The sequence below is a fragment of the Nyctereutes procyonoides genome, unplaced genomic scaffold (genome assembly GCF_905146905.1).
Source record: "Nyctereutes procyonoides isolate TBG_1078 unplaced genomic scaffold, NYPRO_anot_genome, whole genome shotgun sequence".
Lineage (NCBI taxonomy): Eukaryota > Metazoa > Chordata > Mammalia > Carnivora > Canidae > Nyctereutes > Nyctereutes procyonoides.
Genome location: NW_026575131.1, coordinates 51969489 through 51993747, shown reverse-complemented (window position 1 = coordinate 51993747; position 24259 = coordinate 51969489). Strand labels below are relative to the sequence as shown.

Sequence of the window (24259 nt, the reverse complement as noted above, 5' to 3'; positions counted from 1 at the left end):
AAGATGGCCATCAAGGGTCCTTGCCACCTGGTATTTGTGCCCTGTGCAGTCTCCTCCCACATTGAATCAGACATGACCCAGATGATACACTCAATCCTGCAGAAATGATGGTATGTCATACATGAGGCCATAAAATGTATTGGAGCTTCTTCCTTACTCTCTTAAGTTTCTTCCTCTCCAGGGAAGCAATATATATATTTAATATATTTATATATATTTATATATGATTTTGTTTATTGGAGAGGGAGAGAAAGAGGGAGAGAGCAAGCATGAGTGAGGAGAGAGGCAGAGGGAGAAAGAGACAGACTCCACACTGAGCATGGAGTCCCAAACAAGGCTCAATCTCACCACCCCGAGATCATGACCTGAGTTGAAATCAAGAGTCCGGCACTCTACCCATGGAGCCACCCAGGTGCCCCACAACTGATAATCATCACACTTCTATCCCATCTAGATTCCCTTCACCCTTGACTATGACCTCTGCTGGACCAGGCGGCTTACTTGGAGGGATGATCCAGATCCTCACCCCTGAGGAGTCTGAACACTTGGTCAACATCCCCTTCTCAGGATACACCTGCTACATTTATTTATCAACAAAATTGGGGGGGGGAAATTCCAGAGGATTACCTGAATGCCAAATGTCTGCTCTGCCCTTACCGTGCAACAAAAGCCCCACATCTTCTGGCACATGCCAGAAGCCATGGTGACTTCTTTTCCTCATGTGCTGGTCTCCAAGCAATCATAAAGCTCAATGGGACCCTTACTTTACTGGCAAAAGTGTTCCCCCTCTGGAAACTAGGGCTTTTAGGTTAATTTTTGTGTGTGTGCTTTCCTCCCAAGAGCCCCATGACCCATCTTATATGAAGAATACTTGTGAAGGCAACTGTTCTAGACTCTAGGTGGGAACATCAATGCTTTAATACCCAATGCCAAGTATAGTAGCCAACAGAATTCAGGGATATGAACTTTCTGCCCAGGCGACTGACAAGAGTAGATTCTGAGAAACACAAGGGGTGAATAGTTCTGGATAGTTTCCATTTGCCCCAACTGACCTACTTTCTCTACCTTGCTGAACCTAGTAACATTAATCAGTATGAACTACATCAATAGGTGTCCTTGCCTTCTGGTGTCTGGTTGGGTTTGGTCAATGGGGATCCTGGACATGAAATAAGTTTAGTTCTGGCTATTTCTTGCAGAATGCTACCGCTGACCTCCCAGCTCTTGGAATGCAATTCTCTCCTTTCTTGTCTCTGGATTTCAACAATTGTTCCGTTCTCTTGCCCTTTCCAGCTTAGGGATGTTAATAGAGCCCTGTCCTTACCAGCTACTAGGTACCAGCCACTTCTTGTGGTTATCCTATATCCTGTCCACAACTCTGTGACTAGCCCCTTTATGAAAACTCCTTTATGATTGCCCTCGTCTGTGTCAGTTGTTTCCTGCTGAGACTCTGACTGACATGCCCACTTGTTCCAAGTATAAGAAAAAGTCTTAATGTGACCCAACAAGATCAGGATCCACCATGTCTCTGACCATATCAACTTCTACCACACTTTTGTTGTCCCCAGCTTGTTCTATTCCAGTGTCACTGGCTTCTATGCTGTGAGACTTTGCATGCCAAGACTGCTCTTGCCACACAAATTCATGACTCACTGTCTCAACTCATTAAGGTCTCTGCTCAAGTGTTCCTTAACTAAAAGGCTTTCCCTTCCTATTTTATATACAATGGTAAGATCCCAATCTCCCTTAACTATTTTATAATGCTTTGGTTTTTTCTTTTTTTTAAAAAAAGATTTTATTTATTTATTCATGAGAGACACACAGAAGCAGACATAGGCAGAGGGAGAAACAGGCACCCTGCAGGGAGCCTGATGCAGAATTTGTTCCCAGGACCTTGGGGATCATGACCTGAGCTGAAGGCAGACACTCAACCACTGAGCCACCCAGGTGCCCCAGTGCTTTGCTTTTCTGTTGAACGCTTATGTTGCATGTTTTCTTGATTTTTCTATAATCCATCTTTCCCCCACTAAAACGTAAGTGCTTCAATAACAAAACTTGAGTTTCATTCATTGCTATAAACACCAGTGTCTTAAACAGTGCCTAGCATATAGAATATATTTAATAGAAAGATTTGTGGTTAAGAGCACAGACTGTCTGGGTTCAAAACTTGGCTCTACCATTTACTAGACAGGGAGCTCAGGTAAATTACAGGTACACCACATTAGTTTTCTCATCTGTAAAATGGGGATAATAACAGTACATGCTTCCTTAAGCTTATATTGAGTACTCAGTAAGTTAATATTCATAAGGCATTGAGAAGAATGCCTCGCCTATAGGAAGGGCTATGTAAATGTTTAGTCCTTTATTAATGTATTGAAATAACACTATAAAAAATGACCACTACATAAAAAGGAACAATTCACAAGAAAAAAAACTAATCCTGAATGTACTCAGTTATATGTCAAAATATATATTAGAAAAAAATGACAGAAATGGCAAAAAAGTGTTAATCCATATCCAGAGCAGAAGACTTTAATACATATCTATCATTAAATAAGTCTGAGGACAAAAATCTGAATGTACATACTATCTCTGAAAACACAATTAGCTTGAGTTAATAGGCACATACTCTACATCTAAAACTTAGAGAATATACATTATTTTCAAAGAAACATGAACACTTACAAAATGTGACCAACTAATAGGTTGACTAGTTAGATATTGCATTCAGCTGGACATGAACAGAATACCACCTCAAAAACAAACCAAAAAATAAAAATGACTTTGGCTTCAACCAGTTAGAGGTTATTTTTAATCATATAAGGACAAGTCTGTGAACAAGCAGTCCAGAGCTGATACTGCCAATCAGAGATTTTGGAGGAGCCCATATCATTGTGATTTTTTGCTGCACTGTGGTTTTTGTCATCATGATCAAAATATAGCTCTTTCAACTCTTGCCTTGAGTCCACGTTCAAGAGAAAGAACAGGTAAGATGAACAGAATATAGGTGAGGCAAACAAGTCAGATGATGTTCTCCTTAGTGACTCCTACCTATTTCTCATGGTCAGCAGAGCAAGGCAATACCCCTCTGGGCTTCAAAGAAGCCTTGGAGATTGAGTATTTTCAATCCTGCTCATTGACAGCTTGAACAACAACGAAAACATTTTTAAAGTAAATAAGTAGGGGAGAATGGACATTGGGAAAGAAGCTAAACAAAATACCATACCAGGGTAGAAAGATAAAAAAGAATCAGTGTCATAAACTCCACTTACCTGACAAAAATGCCATTAAACTAGGAAAAGTATATAGTAAATATAGTCTAATTTCCTCTATGATAAACTAATTCACTCAGGAGATATTCAGAAATGCTTTTTTGAATATGCTACGTACTGATTTTTTAAAGAGTAAATTATAGCAAACATACTAAATACAAAACTATGGAACATAACTTAACATTTATTTTAGAGTATGGCTCTAGACATAAGTGTTTATACTAAAACAAAAAGACTAAAAACTAACAAACTCGTGGCCCAATCTTAGGATGAGACACTGTAAAAGTAATCCCACACTCAACTATCTATTAATAAATGTCTGGTCCCAGTTTATTTTGTGGCCACTCAGTAAAGAGCGGAGGCATCCTCATACTGATTACTTTTCCAGGGTTTGCCTCCAAAGTCAGTTCTCATAAATCAACAAAGAATCACTGAAAGATTTTTCAAAATTAATACACCCACAAGTTTTGCATCCAGAGAAAACTTCATATTTTTCCTAATGTAGGAGGTATTATTAAAGGCATTCCCTTGGTCTTTATATTCACAAGCGTCTTTGCAGTGAATTCTCAGTTTCCTAAGGAATGTGGAAAAATGACTTTCCAGTACTGATGACATTCAATAGGACTTTCTCTCCAGAAGAAATCCTCATGCTTCTTAAAAATTCAGAGAACATTCAAGGCCTTCCCATAGTAATTGTATTCAGAATATTTCCCCATCTTTTGCTCAGTTAATGCAAAGACTTGTGCTGAAGGGGTTTCCACATTCTTTCTACAGATATTCCTCTCTAGTGGTTTCTCACATGTGCTCTAAGGGATGAGTGTCCCTGAAGGCTTTTGCATTCTGATGATATTGAAAAGGCTTTCTCCATAGTGTGAACTGTCACCTGACTCCCTAGAAATATCATGAAGGCTTTCCTACAGCTACTGCATTCCTCAGGTTTCTCCCCATACATAATCTTTTCTGCACATTGGGGTGAGTTTGAGCTGACAAGCTTACCACAAAGCTTGCACATGTGAGATTTCTCTCCAGAGCGAATTAATATGAGTTATTGAAGGCTACTTCATATAGGATAGAATGAGAGTCTGCTAAAGGCTTTTCTCCACTGATTTCATGGCAAGCTTCTCAGATGGTTTCTTACAATCTGTCGTCTCCTGATATACATACCCTGTGTAATTTCTTCCCACATTATATGAGCAATACAGTCTGGAAGAAGTGATAATATGTCCTTCTGAGGCTAGGTTGATAAAGTCAATGTGGCTTTTGCATTTAGTTCTCCCACAGATCAAATGCTTTGGGAGGAACCTGCTGCTACATCATAAAGATACTTAGCCCTGTGGAGAGTGAGGTAACGAAGGTTCCCTGCCAACAACTGGCATTAACCTGCCAGACACGTGAGTGAGCCATTTTGGAAGTAGATTCTTCAGCAGTAAAGACTCAGATGAGTGTTGTTCCAGCTGACGTCTTGACCTCACCTCATGACAGATCCTGAGCCAGAACTACACAGCTAAGCCATTTCCAAATTCCTGACCTACAGAAATTGTGAGATAAATGTATGTTGTCTGAAGCCACAATGTTTTAGAGGGAAATATGCAGCAACAGATAACGCATACATCTAGTGAGTTACCATCGGTTGCCAGAGGGATGAGAAATCAACGAATATTTTCCTGGTTACTGTACTCATATCCACCTATTATGAATCCTCTTGTGCACAGAAAGGTAAGAGTTAGTGGTGAAAGATTTTCCACAGTGATTACATTCGTAGGGCTTTTCTCCAGTGTGAGTTCTCACGTGTTTCTTAACAGCTGAGAGATTATTAAATGCTTTCCCACAGTTACTGCATTCATAGGGTTTCTCCCCAGTGTGAATTCTCTTGTGCACAGTCAGAGAAAAGCTACTGCTGAAGGATTTTCCACACTGATCACACTCATAGGGTTTTTCTCCAGTATGAGTTCTCATATGCTGGGTCAGATATGAGCTCTTCCTAAAGGCTTTCCCACAATCGTGACACTCGTAAGGTTTCTCCCCTGTATGAATACTGTTGTGCCCAGTAAGGGAGGACCTCGTGCTGAAGGCCTTGCCACACTGATTACATTCATGGTGATTCTCTCTTGTATGAATTCTCTTGTGGCTTTTTAGGTTACAACTAGTGCGGAAAACATGAAAACATTGATTACATTCATAGGGTTTTTCTCCAGTGTGAATTCTCACATGCAGTCTAAGGGATGAAGGGTCATTGAAGGCTTTCCCACAGTCATTGCATTCATAGGGTTTCTCCCCATTATGTATCCTCTTATGAATAGTCAGGTAAGATCTACTGCTGAAGGATTTCCCACACTGATTACAGTCATAGGGTTTTTCTCCAGTATGAATTCTCTTGTGCTGAGTGAGGTTAGATTTTGTGCTGAAGACTTTAAAGCACTGGTTACATTCATTGAGTTTCACTCCAAGGTGACTTCTTTCCTGTTGGTTAAGAGATGAATGATAACTATAATTTATACTATTTTTAATATTCAATGAATTTTATGCATATGGACTCTCTTTCCCAGGGATTCTGTTTCATTATTACAAATGATGTTTTGGCTATTTTCATGTATATGGCTTCTGCGCAGTTTGGGCTCTCAGAAGTTATAAAAGATAGACACTTTGCCACAAGTCCTCATCATAATCACAGAGCATCTTCTAATAAACTTAAGACCACTTTATATTTCAGCAGTCAATATCTTAGTCACATTTAAATAAATATTTACTTGTGGAAACTCCCAGTGAGGAAACAAGTTTGGAGCTAATTTATAGTTTTCTCCAAACTGACAACTTTTCATACTTTTCATTATCTTTCCACAGACACAATTTCCTCATGTATAAATGATAGTTTTCTTTAATGACTCTGTTAACTTTGTGACTTTTCTAACTTATTCTCCTACTGTGAAAAACCAGAAATCAGCTATCTTAGTCTTACCGCTTTTATACCATTAGAATGTTCTTTTCTAAATACATGCTTCTTAGGAGTTAACCATTTGGCTTTAAGTACAGTCTCCAAATCTGAAACAAAATAAAAAGAAATTAAAGTTGATGGAGAAAAAAAATGCACATATGAGTAAATGCAGACTCTGAGGGGTCAGCATATTTGAGGTTTGCCATGAAAGAGATAGGAATATGAAAATTGTAGGTTTTTAAAAAGTGATTCAAAGATGATTAAGACCATTGAGAAATTTACAGAAGAAGGGATTATCAGGAATGCAAAGTAGGAAGGAATTGGAAAAAGTGCTCATATGAGATTTATTTAAAAAGGTAAAGAACTATAATAGCATTGTATGGTGACAGATGGTAGCTACACTTATGGTGGGCATAGTGTAACTTAAACTTGTCAAATCACTACATTGTACACCTGCAACTAATTTAACACTGCATGTAACTACACTTTAATTTTTTAAAAAAAGGAAAAGAGGTCTTTTTTTCCCTCCAAGTCCAAGGTAATGTTTGAGGTGTTGAATAGAAAGATAAAAAGGAGTGAAAAAACATACATAGGGAAGCTCATACCAAAATTCTTGACCATCTCTGTCAGAAAAAAGGACACTATACAAACTTCCCTGATTGACATTTCCTAAATGTAATACTCTCATGCTCCAAATCACCGGCCAGAGCTATTCCTCAAAAAGATGCATATCCACCTGTCTACCTGGTGCTCACCTGAACAGGTGCCTTGGAGAATTCCCCGCTCCTCTGTCATCACCTTGTCTTCTTGCTCCAGTTGGGAGATCAGACTGGGCTTATCAACATGATATCCTGTTCAAAGAGGAAAGACACATGATGTTGGGTGACTGTGCAGGTGACAAGTAATCCTATGAAACTGGAACCAACAATTCCGAAGATGATCGAGTAGGACTTTTGCAGCAATGGAGTAACTATGCATACACTCTAGTGAATATAGTAACTCTCAAGAAGCAAAAATTCAAGCAAACTCAATGTCCAGATGACAGGACATAAACAGTCCCAGAGTTCATGTCCAAGTTTACATATATATCAGAAGCTCTAAAGCTTTTAACCATGGAGAATATAAAGTCAGGGCAAGCAACAGCTGTTCATTCACAGAGAAGGCATCACACAAAAAGTTCCATGAGGGTGAGGACTCACTCATCACTATTTCTAAAGACAGTATTGATCCAAGGACACAGAAGTGCTTCAGAAAGACTTGTGAGAAGTGATCATAGTGAAAACTGAGGGAAACTGAACCAAAAGTCTGTAACTTTACAAAAATGGTGAACTGGGGAAAACCATCAGAATCAACTTTATCAGAACTTTGGAAACTTACAAAAGTTCACAGCAACTTGGAAAATGTTTAATCAAAGACAACAACCAGCTGACATTTTGACTGACCCTTGTCTCATCCTCTATGTCCTGCTTTGGCTGTGACCTTGAAGATGACAGCCCACATTTCTAGGACAAGAGGGAGCAGGATGGACCTTATTCTCCAAGTTCTGTGGTTATTTGTTTTGACCTTTCTGCAGGTTTGGCTCAAAGGGCTTGCCTTTATTTAACTCCAAACTCTCCAAAGGCTGAGCTGCCTACTCAGTGGGCACATGCTGAACACATATAAAGGCAAATATACTAGCCACTGTCACCAGAGACATATGAAATAGCCCAGAAAACAAAAGACTAGCCAAGAAACTTGGGAGGAAAAGTGTGGAATAAGATGTTTGGGGAAATTTTTTTTTATAAATTTTTTTTATAAATTTATTTTTTATTGGTGTTCAATTTGCCAACATATAGAATACCACTCAGTGCTCATCCCATCAAGTGCCCCCCTCAGTGCCTGTCACCCAGTTACCCCCACCCCCTGCCTACCTCCCCTTCCACCACCCCTAGTTCATTTCCCAGAGTTAGGAGTCTCTCATATTCTGTCTCCCTTTCTGATATTTCCCACTCATTTTTTCTCCTTTCCCCTTTATTCCCTTTCACTATTTTTTATATTCCCCAAATGAATGAGACCATATAATGTTTGTCCTTCTCCGATTGACTTATTCCACTCAGCATAATACCTTCCAGTTCCATCCACGTTGAAGCAAATGGTGGGTATCTGTCGTGTCTAATGGCTGAGTACTATTCCATTGTATACATAAACCACATCTTCTTTATCCATTCATCTTTCAATGGGCACCGAGGCTCCTTCCACAGTTTGGCTATTGTGGACATTGCTGCTATAAATATCGGGGTGCAGGTGTCCCGGCATTTCATTGCATCTGTTATCTTTGGGGTAAATCTGTTTGGGTAAATTTTTAAAAATTTCCTTCCTAAGGTGCCTGGGTGGCTCAGTCAGTTAAGCGTCTGCCTTTGGTTCAGGGTTTGATCCCAGGGTCCTAGGATCAAGTCCCACATTGGGACTCCCTGCTTAGTAGGGAATCTGCTTCTCCCTCTACCCTTCCCCTCTACTCATGATCTCTCTTCTCTCAGATAAATAAAATCTTTAAAAAATGTTTTTCCCTCCTATTTCTTTAAATCTAGAAAGCCAGGATTGGTCACATGCTCAGAAAAGACTTGAAACAGTGCTAAGTCCTCAGCTTTGGCTGACCTTCAAGTCCTGCACAAGCAGAAAGTGACGATTATGGCTGAGTTGTAAACCACCTGATGATTTTGCAGGTATGCCCTATACACACATGCAGAACACATCTGCAGAGACTACAGGTTTTTAATCTCTGACAAACTACTAGCTAGCCATGAAGTTAACAAAACAGCCTTTAGGGACCACATGTGAGAAATACAGACATTACAAAATTAGTTCAGGAGTATCATTTAACAACATACAAGTAACAAAAAAAATTTTAGTGATAGAGAAAAATCTGATTCCAGAATTGCCATATAACAATGTTCCAAATATCCAGTTTTCAACAAGATTTTGAGGCAAGCAAAAAACAAATGTGTGGCCCATCACAGGAAAAAAAAATTCCTCCCTGAGGAAGCCCAAACATCAGACTTACTAGTCAAAGAACTTAAATAAACTATTTTAAGTATGGTCAAAGACGAAAAGAAAGCCATATAAAGAATAAAGGAGGGATCCCTGGGTGGCGCAGTGGTTTAGTGCCTGCCTTTGGCCCAGGGCGCGATCCTGGAGACCCGGGATCGAATCCCATGTCGGGCTCCCGGTGCATGGAGCCTGCTTCTCCCTCTGCCTGTGTCTCTGCCTCTCTCTCTCTCTGTGTGTGACTATCATAAATAAATAAAAATTAAAAAAAAAGAATAAAGGAAACCTTAAGGATGAATTCTCATGAAATAGAACACGTGTTAAAGAGATAGAAATTATAAACACAAGTAAAAAATTTTGGAATTGAAAAGTAAAAAACTGAAATGAAAAATTTGGAGGATGTGTCCAACAGCAGAAATAAGCGGGCAGAAGAAAGAATCTATAAGCATTTATACTATCTCATCAGAAGAATAGAAAAAAAAGTATGAAAGAAATATGAACAGAACCCTAAAAATCTATAGGATACCATCAAACATACCAACATACATATCATGGGAGTTCCTGTAGTGGAGAAGAGAATGAGGTAGAAAGAATATTTGAAGAAATAATGGCCAGAACTTCCAAAAAACTGATGAAAGAAACAAATGTATACAACCAAGAAGCTTAAGAAACCTCAAGTAGGCTAAACTGAGAGACACAGAGATCACTAGCACATCTACCCTACAAGAAATGCTAATGGGAGGCTTTCAGGCTGAAATGAAAGGATAATGGATATCAACTCAAATCCACACAAAGAAACAAAGAACCCGATAAATGGAAATACATAAGGCAATAATAATTGGCTCTTTATTTTTGGTTTTAACTCAAATTTATGACTTGAAATTCTTTTTTTTCTTATATAATTTCAAAGAGAAATGTCCAAACCGGTAATTATGAATCTATGTTAATGGGCATAGAAAGTATAAAGATATAATTTGTGAAAAGGCAATATAAAGGGGGTGGTGTATGTGCACCTATACAAGAGCAAAAACTTGGTATCTTGGTATGCTATTGAAACATGGTTGGTAATTAAATCAAAATAGACTGCTATAAGTTAAAATGTTCATTGTAATCCCTAGGACAGCCATTTAAAAAAATAACCAAAAACCAAAAAGAAATGAGAGGGAATCAAAGTGGCCCCCTATAAAACATCTAACACAAAAATAACAATGAAAGAACTGAGGAACAAAAATGGTGTAAGGCATGTTGAAAATAACAAAATGGCCTACCTACATGAATCTTTAATAGTAATTACCTTAAATGTAAATGGATTAGCCTGTCCAATTAAAAGGCAGATTTTGGCAGAATAGATAAAAAATATTCCATTATATGCTATCTATAAGAGACTCAATTTATATCTAAACACACTAAGGGGCTGAAAGTCAGCAGATAGAAAAATATATTCCATGCAAGAAGCAGCCAAAAGAGAATGTAGCTATGTTAATTTCAGGCAAAATAGACTTTAAGACAAAAACTATTACAACACACAAAAAAATTATTTCATGATAAAAAGGTCAATTCAGGGCAGCCCGGGTGTCTCAGGGGTTTAGTGCCACCTTCAGCCCAGGGCCTGATCCTGGAGACCCGGGATCGAGTCCCATGTCAGGCTCTCTGCATGGAGCCTGTTTCTCCCTCCGCTTGTGTCTCTGCCTGTGTGTGTGTGTGTGTGTCTCATGAATAAATTTAAAAAATTTCTTAAAAAAGGTCAACTCATCCAGAAGATGTAACCATTACAGACAGTAGCAACAGAATTCTACATATTAAATTTCAAGCTGACAGAATTGAAAGGAGAAATAGGAAATTCTACAATAGTTCCAAACTTTGTTGCAAACACCCCACTTTGGCAAGGGGCAGAACAACTAGTTAGGAGGTTAATAAGGAAAAAGAGGACTTAAACAATCTTACAAATTAATTAGACCTAACAGACATATAAAATACTCTGCTCCACAACTGAAGACACATTCATCTCAAGTGCATATGGAACATTCTCCACAACAGTCAGACCATATGTGAGGCCATAAAACAAGTCTGAATAAATTTTAAAACAGTGAAATCGTACAAAGTATTTTCTCTGAGTATAACAGGATCAAATAAAAAATTAGTAACAGAAAGATGTGTATTGGAAAACTTCATATTGTTAGGATGACAACACTCACCACAGTGATCTACAGGTTCAGTGCAATCATTACCAAAATTCCAACAGCTTTTATTTGTACAAATGGTCAAACGAAGCCTAAAACTCACATGAACTTGCAAAGGATCCCAAATAGACAAAACACTCTTGAAAAGGAACAAAATAGGAATTCTCACACTCCCTGACACCAAAACTTATTTCAAAGCAAGAGTAATGGACATTCTGCAGTCCTGGTATAAGGAGAGGTATAAAGATCCATGGGATGGGACTGAGTGAATAGAAACTCCCAAGTGTGGTCAATTTTTGACAAGGGAGTACAAATAATTCAAGGAGGAAAGAAAAGTCTCCTACAGAAATGCTGGGTAACTAGGTAAACACAAGCAAAAAAAAATGAAACTGGCACTTTCTCTAAGCTATACTGAAAATTAATGGGCAAAGGACCAAAGACCTAATTGAAGAGAAACTAGAAAAATTCCTGGAAGAAAGCAGGGATAAATGTTCAAAGCTTTGGTGGGTTTGGCGATAACTTCTTAGGTATGATACCAAAGGAACAGCAAAAAAAAAGAAAAACGATAGTTATCCATCAAAATAAAAACTTTATCAAAATTAAAACTTTCCGTGACTGGCTTATTTCGCTTAGCACAAAACTCTCTAGTTTCATCCACGTCATTGCAAATGGCAAGATTCATTCTCTTGTATGGCCGAGTAATATTCCATTGTATACATACACCACATCTTCTTTTTTTTTTTTTTTTTTTAAAGTTTTTTTATTTATTCATGAGAGACACAGAGATTTTTTTTTAAAGATTTTATTTATTTATTCACATGTATATGATTTTAAACTCAATTTAAGCCTCCTAACAATTTATGGCCTTATAGTTACTTCTGTCCTACAAGTTTGACTACATTAAGTCACACACACACACACACACACACACACACACACACACACACACCCCACATCTTCTTTATCCATTTATCTATCAATGGACATCTGGGTTCTTTCCATATTTTGGCTATTGTGGACATTGCTGCTATAAACATCAGGGTGCATGTATCTCTTTGGAATTAGTATTTTTTTTTATTATAAATTAATTTTTATTGGTGTTCAATTTACCAACATACAGAATAACACCCAGTGCTCATCCCGTCAAGTGTCCCCCTCCGTGCCCGTCACCCATTCACCCCCACCCCCCGCCCTCCTCCTCTTCCACCACCCCTAGTTCATTTCCCAGAGTTAGAAGTCTTTATGTTCTGTGTCCCTTTCTGATATCTCCCACACATTTCTTCTCCCTTCCCTTATATTCCCCTTCACTATTATTCATATTCCCCAAATGAGTGAGAACATACACTGTTTGTCCTTCTCCGATTGACTTACTTCACTCAGCATAATACCCTCCAGTTCCATCCACGTTGAAGCAAATGTACACCACATCTTCTTTGTCCATTCATCAGTTGATGGACTTTGGGCTTTTCCATAATTTGGCCATTGTTGATAGCGGTGCTATAAATATCAGGGTGCATGTGCCCCTTCAAATCAATATTTTTGTATTCTTTGGATACTTAGGAATGCAACTGCTGAGTCATAGGGTAGTTCTATTTTTAACTTTTTGAGGAACCTCCATATTGTTGTCCACAGTGGCTGCACTAGTTTGCATTCCTACCAATAGTGTGAGAGGGCTCCCCTTTCTCCACATCCTCACCAACACCTGTTGTTTCTTGTGTTGTTGATTTTGGCCACTCTGACAGCTCTGGGGTAATATCTCTCACTGTAGTTTTGATTTGAATTTCCTTGATATTGAGTGATGGTGAGCATCTTTTCATGTGTCTGTTGGCTATCCAGATGTCTTGTTTGGAAAAACAGGATTTCACTCATATGTGGAATTTAAGAAACAAAACAAATGAGGAAAGGGGTGGGGGGAAGAGACACACACAAACCAAGAAATCGACTCTTAACTATAGAGAACAAACGGACGGTTACCAGAGGGGAGGTGGGTGATGGCTGGGTTAAGTAGGTGTAGAGATTAAGGAGGGCACATGTGATGAACACTGGGTGATGTACGGAAGTGCTGAATCACTGTATTGTACACCTGAAGCTAATCTAACACTGTATGTTAACTAACTGGAATTTAAATCAAAACTTAAAAAAAATAAAACTTGGGGTGCTTTGGTGGCTCAGCTGATTAAGCACCTGCCTTTGGCTCAGCTCATGATCTCAGGGTCCTGGGATGGAGCCTCACATCAGACTTCCCTGCTCAGAGGGAAGCCTGCTTCTCCCTCTCCCCCACCCCCCACTTACGCGCTCTCTCTCTCTCTCTCTCAAATAAATAAATCTTTAAAAAAAATTAAAACTTTCATGTGTTAAAGGACATAAGAAAATGAAAATACATCACAAAATGGGAGAAATGATTTCCAAATCATATTGTGGATAAGGGACCAGTATTCACAATATATAATATATTTTTATAATCCAAGAACAAAAGATAAACAATCAAATTTCAAACTGGGTGAAGGACTCCACAGAAGATCTGCAAACAGCCCACGGGTACGTGAAAAAGTGCTCAAGGTCATTAGTCATGAGGGAAATGCAAATCAGAACAGCAACGAAATCCCACTTCATAACCACGAGGATGGCTATGGTCAGAAAAACAAATGTTGGCTTCTCCCTCTGCCTATGTCTGCTTCTCCCTCTGCCTATGTCTGCTTCTCCCTCTGCCTATGTCTCTGCCTCTCTCTCTCTCTCTGTGACTATCATAAATAAAAAAAAAAAAAAAAAAAAGGGATCCCTGGGTGGCGCAGCGGTTTGGCGCCTGCCTTTGGCCCAGGGCGCTATCCTGGAGACCCGGGATCGAATCCCACGTCGGGCTCCCAGTGCATGGAGCCTGCTTCTCCCTCTGCCTATGTCTCTGCCTCTCTCTCTCTCTCTGTGACTATCATAAATAAAAATAATAATAATAATAATAATAATAAAAAAAAGAAAAACAAATGTTGGCGAAGACATGGAGAAATCAGAACCGTCACACCCTGGTGCAGCGGCTGTGGAAAATAGTTTGGCAGTTCCTCCAAAAGCTCAACGTAGTAATATGTGACCCAGCATTCCACTCCTAGACACATACCCAACAAAAGTAGAAACATGTTCAGACAACAACCTGAACGCAAATATTCATAGTAGCATTGTTTATAACAGCCAGTCAGTGGAAACCACCCATGTTTATCAATTGATGAATGAATTTTAAAAATATGGTAGACCCATAAAAAGGTATGCTATTTAGTCATAACGAGGAATAACGAACTGGTACATGAAACACTACAGCTGGACTTTTAAACATTATGCTGCCCGCATGACGAGATGAGCACTGAGCATTATACTATATGTTGGCAAACTGAATTTGAATAAAATATTAAAAAACAAAAAAACAAACAAACAAACAAAACAAAAAACCCCATTATGCTGCCTGAAAGAAGCCAGACAAAAAAACATCACGTATTTTAAAATTCCAATGATATTAAATGTTCTCCACAGGCAAATCCATAGAAACAGAAGGTAAATTAGTGGTGGCCAGCAGGGGTTGGGGGGAAGGTAATGGGGACTGAGCACTTGATAGGGAGAGGCCGAGGGGTGAGGATGATGTTCTTTAATTAGATATGTTAGGGCTGCTGGCTGTATGGAAAGCTACTGAGTTGTAAGCTTAAAATAGTCACAGTGGTAAATTTCATGTTTGTGAATGTCATGTCAACTGAAAAAGGAGGGAGGGGCACCTGGGAGGCTCAGTGGTTGGGCCTCTGCCTTTGGCTCAGGTCCTGATCCTGGAATCCTGGGATCGAGTCCCACATGGGGCTCCCCGCAGGGAGCCTGCTTCTCCCTCTGCCTATGTCTCTGCCTCTCTCTCTCTCTGTGCCTCCCATGAATAAATAAAATCTTAAACAAAAAAAAAAAGAGGACCTGCATCATGTTATCTTTGTCACCTGCATCATGAAATAAATGCAGGGCTGAGGTCAGGCTTACCTAGAGATGCCAGGTTCCTGCAGTTTTCCCGCATCACATCTCTGTACAGTGTTCTCTGAGAAGGGTCCAGCAGGGCCCACTCCTCCTGGCTGAACTCCACCGCCACATCCTCGAAGGTCACCGAGTCCTGAGTGGTCACAAACATCATGGCTTAGCCAAGGACCACCCCCACCAAGTTAACAGGAGGATGACAGGATTGAAACAGGGAACCCAAAGCACAGGATGCCTGGGTGCGGTTCTGAGCTCAGCCTGCAGTGCTCCTCTCCTGTCAACCTACTCCCACTCCTAAGGCTAAACGTACCTCTAACACGTAGGTGATTCTCTTATTCCAGTGAGACTGTGACACTGCAGTCTTATTCCCTCAATCTCAGGGTTGAGCATAAGATCGGGTCATGGTAGATGTCAGAGAAATACTTGGTAAGTGAATGAGTGATTTCCCAACAGCCATCATCAATTACTTGACTCTAGGACACTTAAGTTTACCTTCCCCTTAAAACTCTCAGCAGAGCACGATGTAGACAGCGACCCTAGAGGAAACTATGAAAATGTAAAAAACGCTGACAAACATTGACGTTCCTGTGGCAGCCCCTAACCCCCTATCAGACACCCTCAGACCCTGGCCTGTCTGAGACCTGGTTCGCTGTGGGGCTCTGAGTCACTGAAAGATAACAAAGCCAACTGCCGATGAGAGGAATAATGATTCGGAAAAAAAGAGTATGTGACTCACCGGTAACCAGCCTGTCAGGAAGCCATGAGCCAACCCTTCCCCCTCCACGCATCCTCTCTGAGGGGAGGCCGAGTACAGGGAAGGCTGAGCTGGAGAAGAAGAAATGGGTCAGAAGAATCTAGGATTGCTCTATACTCTGGCACTCACCAGTTTGGAGGCTTCCCCCACTTAGTTGTAACTGGCCATACCCCAACACACACACACACACACACACACACACACACACACACACACACACACAGAGCTTTCACAGGACACGAGGGCACAGCCCTGTCTCACCAGGGCCAAAAAATAGGCCCAAGGCTCTTACTGCCCTGGAGGAAGACATTATTATTCCCATTTCACAGATGAGGAGATTGAAGTTCAAGGGACAGCACTGTTACTTTATCAAGTTTATAGAAAGAATGAAAGGTATAATTCAAAGGCTCTCCCACATTCACCACACAGGTGACACCCCCACGGACGCTCAGATCCCCAAATCCCAAGAACCACCTGGGGTCCCAGGGACCCCCGGACATTCGGGCCTCTACTCCTGCCTCACCACTCAGCCCCTCCTTTCCTGCTCTGTGGTGCAGGCGCCTTTAACACCGGGGCTCTGGGGGCCCCCAACTTACCGCAGGTGGGAGACAGAACCATGGCCGCCATCCTGTGACCCCGACAGAGAACCTGGATGCTCGTGCTCTTGTCCCCACAGTGCACGCAGGCCAGGCTCTGGAAGAAACGGGAAACAGGAAGCCTTCCCAGTCTCTCTCCCTCTCCCGCTACTGAGGACGAACCTGCCTCAGCCTGCCCGCCATGTCCTCCTTCAAAATGCAAGTGGGCTCTCCAGTCCTGGGTCTTCACTTTGCTTAGCAGGTGATGGGCGCAGGGCACGTGAAGGCATAACCTGTCCTCTTCTGTCCTGACCAGTACGACCAGCACATGCCTGTCCCACCCCACTCAAGTCCCCAGCTTCACTGGGTCCCAGGGCACCTTCTTCCCATCCAGGTGGTCGTCACACATTCCCAAGCACAACCCTTTACCAACTGGGGTCGCTGGCACCTGCCTGCCCTGAGTCCTTCAACCTCTGGTCCCAGCACCCTTGGATGATGTCAGAGCTCGTGAGGATGACCTCACTGTGTCACACGTTTGTTCCCATCCACCTTGGCTGCACCTTCCATCTGCATCACCCAAGACCTCATCATCACCTGACACTATTTTACCATCTAGAACAACCGCTCAGAAATGTCTCTGAACCCAGCCTCCTAAACTACATCCTTGCTCACTCAGCATCTCCTTCACCACACAGGGATCCATCCAGCCGCTCTCCTGCTTCCCCAATGCTCCCTGTTCTCACTTCACGCTTCCCCACTTTGGACTTCATGACCCTTCACGTACGCATTTCCTCATCTATATGCCCCACCTTCACGCTCACCCAGAAGAACTCCCAACTAGGCAGGACTCCCATCCTCCGCCGGCACCAGGGCTGTAATGCTGCCACTTCTAGGGAAACGCGGTCACCAACACGCAAAAAGCCCCTGACCCTGCAGGGTGTCTTGTAAGTCAGGGTGGCTCCCTACCCACCTGCTCGAATCTCTTTACACCTCACACACCCTCCCCTCTCCCTCCACATTAACCAGCTTCCTAAATGGCCCTCGATGACCCAGGCCTCCTGGTGTCCACACCCGCCTGCATCAGACTGACCTGCCAGACAAGACTACCTTGGAGGTGACTTCCGAGGCTGGGTGCTAGCCACGCTGCAAGGAACTCGAGCAGCCCCATGGAGAGACTTTCTGGGAGAAGAACCAAGGCCTCCTTCCAACAGCTGCACCAACAGGGCCAGCCTGGGAGTGAAAGGCCTTGGCCATGAACCCTCAGCACCAGCCAATGCCACACATCACTGCAGCCCCAGTTGATACCCTGCTAGGAACTCATGAAAGTCCTTGAGCCAGAACCTTCTAGCTAAGCTGCCCTGAATTCCTGAACCACAGAAACCATGAGAGATAACACATGATTGTTATGGTTTTCGGTCACTGCGGTTTGGGACAATCTGTTAGATGGTAACAGAAAACAAACACACCCTCACTTTGGGCAGATGGTCCTGCCTCCTACTTCTCAAAGTAACCTTCCTGAGAATGAATCTACCTGCCTGCGTTGCTGCCCAAATGGCCACGTGCACCAAGGTTTCCGCCCTCCCTCCTGTTACAGACCCAGAGCCATGTCCCCTTCTGCAGAAGGCCCAGCTCTTGGGCTCTGCTCCGTGCCCCGGTCCACCTGCTGCTTTAGGGGCTGCACACAACCCACTGCCTCCTGCCTGCCCTTCCTCCCAGCTCTCCCACTCTACTGGATCCTTTCCTACACCATTTAAACCTGATGCAGTGGTTTTCAGCAGTGAAATAAATCTATCTTAAGGGTAGTTTTCTTTCTGTTACTGGCCAGCCTCTCTCTCTGACCACAGGCCAAGTGTCTTACTCTCTATCTCATTTCCTCATATTCCACACCCTCCTCAACCCGGGACACTCTGGTTTCCATCACTACCATTTCAAGGACACCACCCTTGATAGAATCACAGTGATCTTATTCTTTTTTTTTTTTTAAAGATTTATTTATTCATGAGAGACACACACAGAGAGAGAGGCAGAGACACAGGCAGAGGGAGAAGCAGGCTCCATGCAGGGAGCCTGCTGCGGGACTAGATCCTGGGACTCCAGGATCATGCCCTGGGCTGAAGGGAGGTACTAAATCACTGAGCCACCCAGGCATCCCCTGATCTTATTCTTAATAACAGAGACACACACTGCAACTACACTGATACCATTTTTTACCTGTCAGATCAACAAAGACCTGGTGGACCACATCTCTGTGCAAGCTGTCGGTAAAGGCTACTCTCATACACTTCTGGGGCACAATTTCTATGGAAGGAAAATTGCCAATTTCAAGCAAAATGCAACACTTACACTTTCCCTGCCAATCACACTTCTAGGAGCCCATCTTGAGGATACACAAATACTAACTGGCAAGGGTGCTATGATTCACCTCGGCCTTACTTATAATATCAAAGGACTGGAAGCAATACAATGGATTATCAATAGGGAATTAGCTCAATAAATTAGGGAATATCCACAAAATGAAGAAACATGGGATGCCTGGGTGTCTCAGTGGTTGACCATCTGTCTTTGGCTCAGGGCATGTTCCCAGGGTCCTAGGATTGAGTCCCGTATCGGGCTCCTTGCAGGGAGCCTGCTTCTCCCTCTGCCTATGTCTTTGCCCTCTCTCTGTGTCTCTCATGAATAAATAAAATCTTTAAAGTAAATAAAGAATGAAGAAACATACAGCCAAAAAAGAAAGGAGGACCTCTAAGTATTGATAGAAATTCTTATCTTCAATAAATTCAGGTGAAAAAAAAATGAAGGTTCAGAGCAGTATCTATGGAATGAATGCCTCCTTTCCCTGGAGTTAGGGAACAACTCCTTAAAACCAGTTTTTTTTTTTTTTTTTTTTTATACAAGGAAAAGGAGTCTCCCCTAGAGCCTCCAGAAGGAATGTGGCCCTGTTGACCCATTTAGGATTTCTACCCCAGAATGGCAGGAAAATAAGTCTGTGTTGCTTTAAGCCACTGAGTCTCTGCAAATTTGTTACAGTAGCCACAGGAAATGAATACTGCCTCTCACCTCCAACTTTCCCTGAGGCTTGGAGTGAGTCCCGGAGACCCAGACAACTGCTGTGGAGGTGGAGGATGTTTCCTTTCTCCCCACCAGAGACCCAATTTACAGTTAGGAAGATTCTAGTCACTGAGCTGAGGAGTCACAGGGCTCCCAGGAACTGGGAAGATAGGAATGGCTGAGCTGAGACAACCAAGTTGGGGGCAGGAGGTGAGCCAGCCCAGAGCAGGGCAGGCTGGACCAGGTCAGGTCTTAGATTTGGACCTGTCTTCCCAGTTTCTGGAGCATACAAGGCTCTCTCCTGCTTTGGGGGTTGTCTTCATGTGGTTCCCTTTGCCTGATATGCTCTCCTGAAAGTAATCCCATATCCTTGCTCCAGCTAACCCTACAGCTAGCTAAATATCAGTTCTTCTCAAGAAGGCTTCTCTGTTCCCTCGACTGAGTGCTCTTTGCCAAGCTCCCACATCACTCCCGTCATTAGTTGTTTAAAATCACAATTCCTGGGTGCCTGGGTGGCTCAGTTGGTTAAGCATCTGCCTTTGGCTCAGGTCATGGTCCCAGAGTCTCAGATGGAACCCCGCAGTGGGCTCCCTGCTCAGCGGGGAGTCTGCTTCTCCCTTTGTCCCTCACCCCCCCACCTGTGCTTTCTCTCTCTCAAATAAGTAAAATCTTTAAAAATAAATAAATAAAATCACAATTTCCTATTAGAACATAAATTCCATGGCAGCAGAACAAGGTCTGTTTGGCTCTCTCTGTTTGGTCTCTATCATCTGGCCCAGGGTCTGGCTCAGGGAGATGATGAGCCATCCTGGTTGCTTAGAACTGTCCTGGTTTGAACACTAAATGTCCTGTGTCCTGGAAAACCTTTCAGTCTCAAATCAACAAGGAGGGTTGATCTCCATAAACTGTGCACTCAAAAAATACCTATTGCATGACAGATAAACATTCCCCTCCAAAACATTACAGGAAAGCGAGAATGAAAAAGGGGCACATACACGTAATTAGTAAAACCCGACAATTAAATAGTTAACAGGATTCTCTGTAATGTGAATCATCAGACTATTATTTCAGAAAAGTTTTAAGAAATGAAGTTAATTCCTGCCAGACGACAAGGTAGAGAGGACAATCTTTGTGGAAACTAGTGCCCTAACCTTCAAAATCTAAGCTGTTGTTGGATATTCCTCTAAATAATCTTAAATCTTATTAAGAAAAAAAAAATCTACTTCTTCAACATGCATCTGGTGGCTGGGCCATTCAATTTTACATTTCTATTATTCATAGAAAGAAGTTAAAAGCATTTTTCCCCCCACAGCTGTCATATATTTTGAATCTTTGTGGAGGATTTACAGGGCTTAGAAGTCAAATTGAATGGGCCTGAGGAATGTTGCTGAGTAGTCCTGCTAATCTTTAGTGGGATGACTTGTAATACTACATATATATGTAAAAATTTCATATATTTATGCTTATTTATAAAATCCTGAAATTTTTAGTATTATGGAATGCAAGAAAATCTGTCTTTCCCTAGCTAAATAACTAAATAACACACATTTAGTTATTTACATATTTTTCTAATGTGTACTTATTTGCATATAACTGTATTTACTGCCTTATTTCCACACATATAACCACACTCACCTTAGTATCTTTCCTTTGAACATAATCTATCAAACATACAAATAATTTTTCTTAAGATACCCTCGCTCTTAGGGGCTTCTTGTGATTACCACCTGAGCACAGGAAAGCCCATTAACAGCTCCTCTGAACAGTGGAAGCTGCTGGAACCTGTTGCAAGTACTCACCTGGTCACACCGAAATCCACGGATCAGTGAGGATGGTGGACTTTGAGGCTGGTGGGCCCTGAAGCTGGTTTTAACACAAACTGGAGCTGGAGAAATCCTTTTCCTGTCTAGAAAAAAAAAAAAGGCACAAAGATTGCTTTTGAGGCCTTTTTAAAGGTAGTTATAGTTCTCAGACAGAAAGACCACCCACCCATCCTTTTTTGTTTGTTTTTCATTTACTTAAAGTGTAAATTGGATTTACCTGATTCCCATCCAGCCATCTGCACCGTAAGTGGGAGAAAGCTGTGTCATACTGTGCGTGCATTTGACTTGCTCAACTCATCTGGCTGGATAAAGATTTTTATGGTGACTACATACACTATTCTCAAATTTTTATTTATTTATTTTTAATATTTAATTTATTTATTCATGGGAGACAGAGAGAGAGAGAGAGAGGCAGAGACACAGGCAGAGGGGGAAGGAGGTGCCATGCAGGGAGCCCGATGCGGGAGTCGATTCCGGGTCTCCAGGATCACACCCTGGGCCGCAGGCGGCGCTAAACTGCTGAGCCACCCGGGGCTGCCCCCAATTTTTATTTTTTAAAGATTTATTTAGGGATCCCTGGGTGGCGCAGCGGTTTGGCGCCTGCCTTTGGCCCAGGGCGCGATCCTGGAGACCCGGGATCGAATCCCACGTCGGGCTCCCGGTGCATGGAGCCTGCTTCTCCCTCTGCCTGTGTCTCTGCCTCTCTCTCTCTCTCTCTCTCTCTCTCATGAATAAATAAATAAAAGCTTTAGAAAAATAAATATTTATTTACTTTAGAGAGAGAGAGAGCGCGCGCGCGCGGAGGGTGGGGGTGGAGGGAGGAACTGAAGGGGAGGGAGAGGGAATCTCAAGCCGACTCCGTTCTGAGCAAGGAGCCTGAAGGCGGATGGACCCCAGGACCCCCCACAGGGTGACCAGGGAGGAAACCAAGAGTCGGAAGCTTAACCGACTGAGCCACGCAGGCGCCCCGCCGACTCCAGACACTTTATTTATAAGCAGCGGCTTGTCACTTAGGGGGCCCGTAAGTGACTCGGCTGACTCGGGACTTCAGAGATTCTGCAGCCCGAGAGCAGGATTCCTGGACCCCTGCCTTATTGATAATGCATCGTCGTGGGGGGTGGGGGGTGGGGTGCTGAGCAGCATCCCTTGGCCTCCACCCCCGAGATGCTGGTTGCGCCTCCCCACACCCCTGTTTGTACAACCAAAACAATGCCTCCTGACGTTGCTCAACGTCCCCGGGGTGCGTGTGTGTGCGCGAAATCAGCCCTCAGAGCGGGGTCGGTGGCGTCCGGAGCTGGGAGGATCAGCCGCTTGGGACCGACCTGCGGAAACAGCCCGGGGGAGGTCTGCGGCGCTCCGGCTAGGGACGCAGGGGCGCGGGGACGCCACAGCCCGCGACCGCGACCGCGACCGCGAACGCCCGCGGCCCGGGCCCCTCCCTGGGCGCCCGCCGGAAGCCCCGGACTGCCCGCCGCGCACCGAGTTCGGCCCTTCGCCGGGGAGACCAGACATACCACGTGAAGCCGGTCACGCGCGAAGGAGACCGCACACCCCACGCAGCAAACCACCCGAGGCTCCCTCCGCGGCACCGCCCCACGCTTCCGCTTCCGGTCTCGGGCGGGCCGCCTCGCGCCCCGGTTCCGGTCTCTGTGGAGCTGCCGCGGAGAAGGACGTTTAGGGGCCCCGGCGGGGGGGGTGGTGCGGGCAGGGGCGACCGCCGCGCACCCCAGCCTCCGGCGGGGGATTTCCCGGCTCAATTATTGAGGGTCCCAGGGCCCCGGGCTGGGTCAGCACCAGGGACGGAGACCAGCTCCGGGGGCGGGGCTGTGGGCGGCGCCAGGCTTCCGGGCGGAGACTCCTCTGTGGGTGGGGCTGTGGGCGGGAACAGCGAGGCGGCGGGCGGAAACGAGCTCGGGGGCGGGGCTGTGGGCGGGGCCGTGGCCAGGGGGCGGGGGCGGTGGGCGGGAACGAGCTCGGGGGCGGGGATGTGGGCGGGGTCATGGCCAGGGGGCGGGGCGTTGGGCGGAGACTAATTCCCGCGGCAGGGGAGAGTGGCCGGAACAGGCTCGGCGGGCGGGACGGTGGGAAGGGGGCGGGGCCGGAGGCGGGGCCGGGGGCGGAGCTTTCCGTGGCTGCACTCAGCCGCCGGGCGCGCCAGGGACAACTTTCCTGCAGTCCTTTCTCCACGTTCCCGCGGCACCGCACAACCCTATTGAACGACGTGCCCCTATTTAGGGCTTTTTATTTATTTTTTTTGTGCATGTTTGCTGTCTTAATTTCTTTAAAAATGGGATTATATATGCAGATTCCTCTACAACTTGTCTTAGAGATCTAACGCTATTTTAAGAATTTCGCGGGGACGGGGAGGCTACGAGGTTATAGATACACATACAGGAAAACTTTAGAAAGCGATACAAAGTCAGCAAAATATCCTCACTCCCAGCAGTGTCTCCCAGTCCTTTGCCCAGAGAACAACATCCTTTCCTCCTCTATCCTTTTAGATATAGGTGTATATGTATGCATCCGTATTTGCTCAAGCCCAGGAGGGATGTCCCCAAGCAACAACTTAAACTGATAGACTGTCCCATGCTTCTGGATCTACTGAAAAGACATTTACATTTCTGGTGGAGAGGGAAAAAACAGCAATGGATAGATAGGGGGCAA

The 24259-nt window shown here is 43.6% G+C and overlaps 1 protein-coding gene across 1 annotated transcript; it reads right to left on the bottom strand.

Moving 5' to 3' along the window:
- Positions 1-1801: 1801 nt before the first annotated feature.
- On the bottom strand, positions 1802-23386 carry LOC129521671 (zinc finger protein 558). Its single transcript, XM_055343353.1, has 8 exons — positions 23110-23386; positions 21572-21678; positions 16746-16842; positions 16132-16220; positions 15405-15531; positions 6957-7052; positions 6226-6308; positions 1802-5729 (listed from the first exon to the last, which is right to left on the bottom strand). The coding sequence occupies exons 3-8, from the start codon at positions 16774-16776 to the stop codon at positions 4947-4949; spliced, it is 1209 nt and encodes a 402-aa protein (XP_055199328.1). The 5' UTR covers positions 16777-16842; positions 21572-21678; positions 23110-23386; the 3' UTR covers positions 1802-4946.
- Positions 23387-24259: the final 873 nt, after the last annotated feature.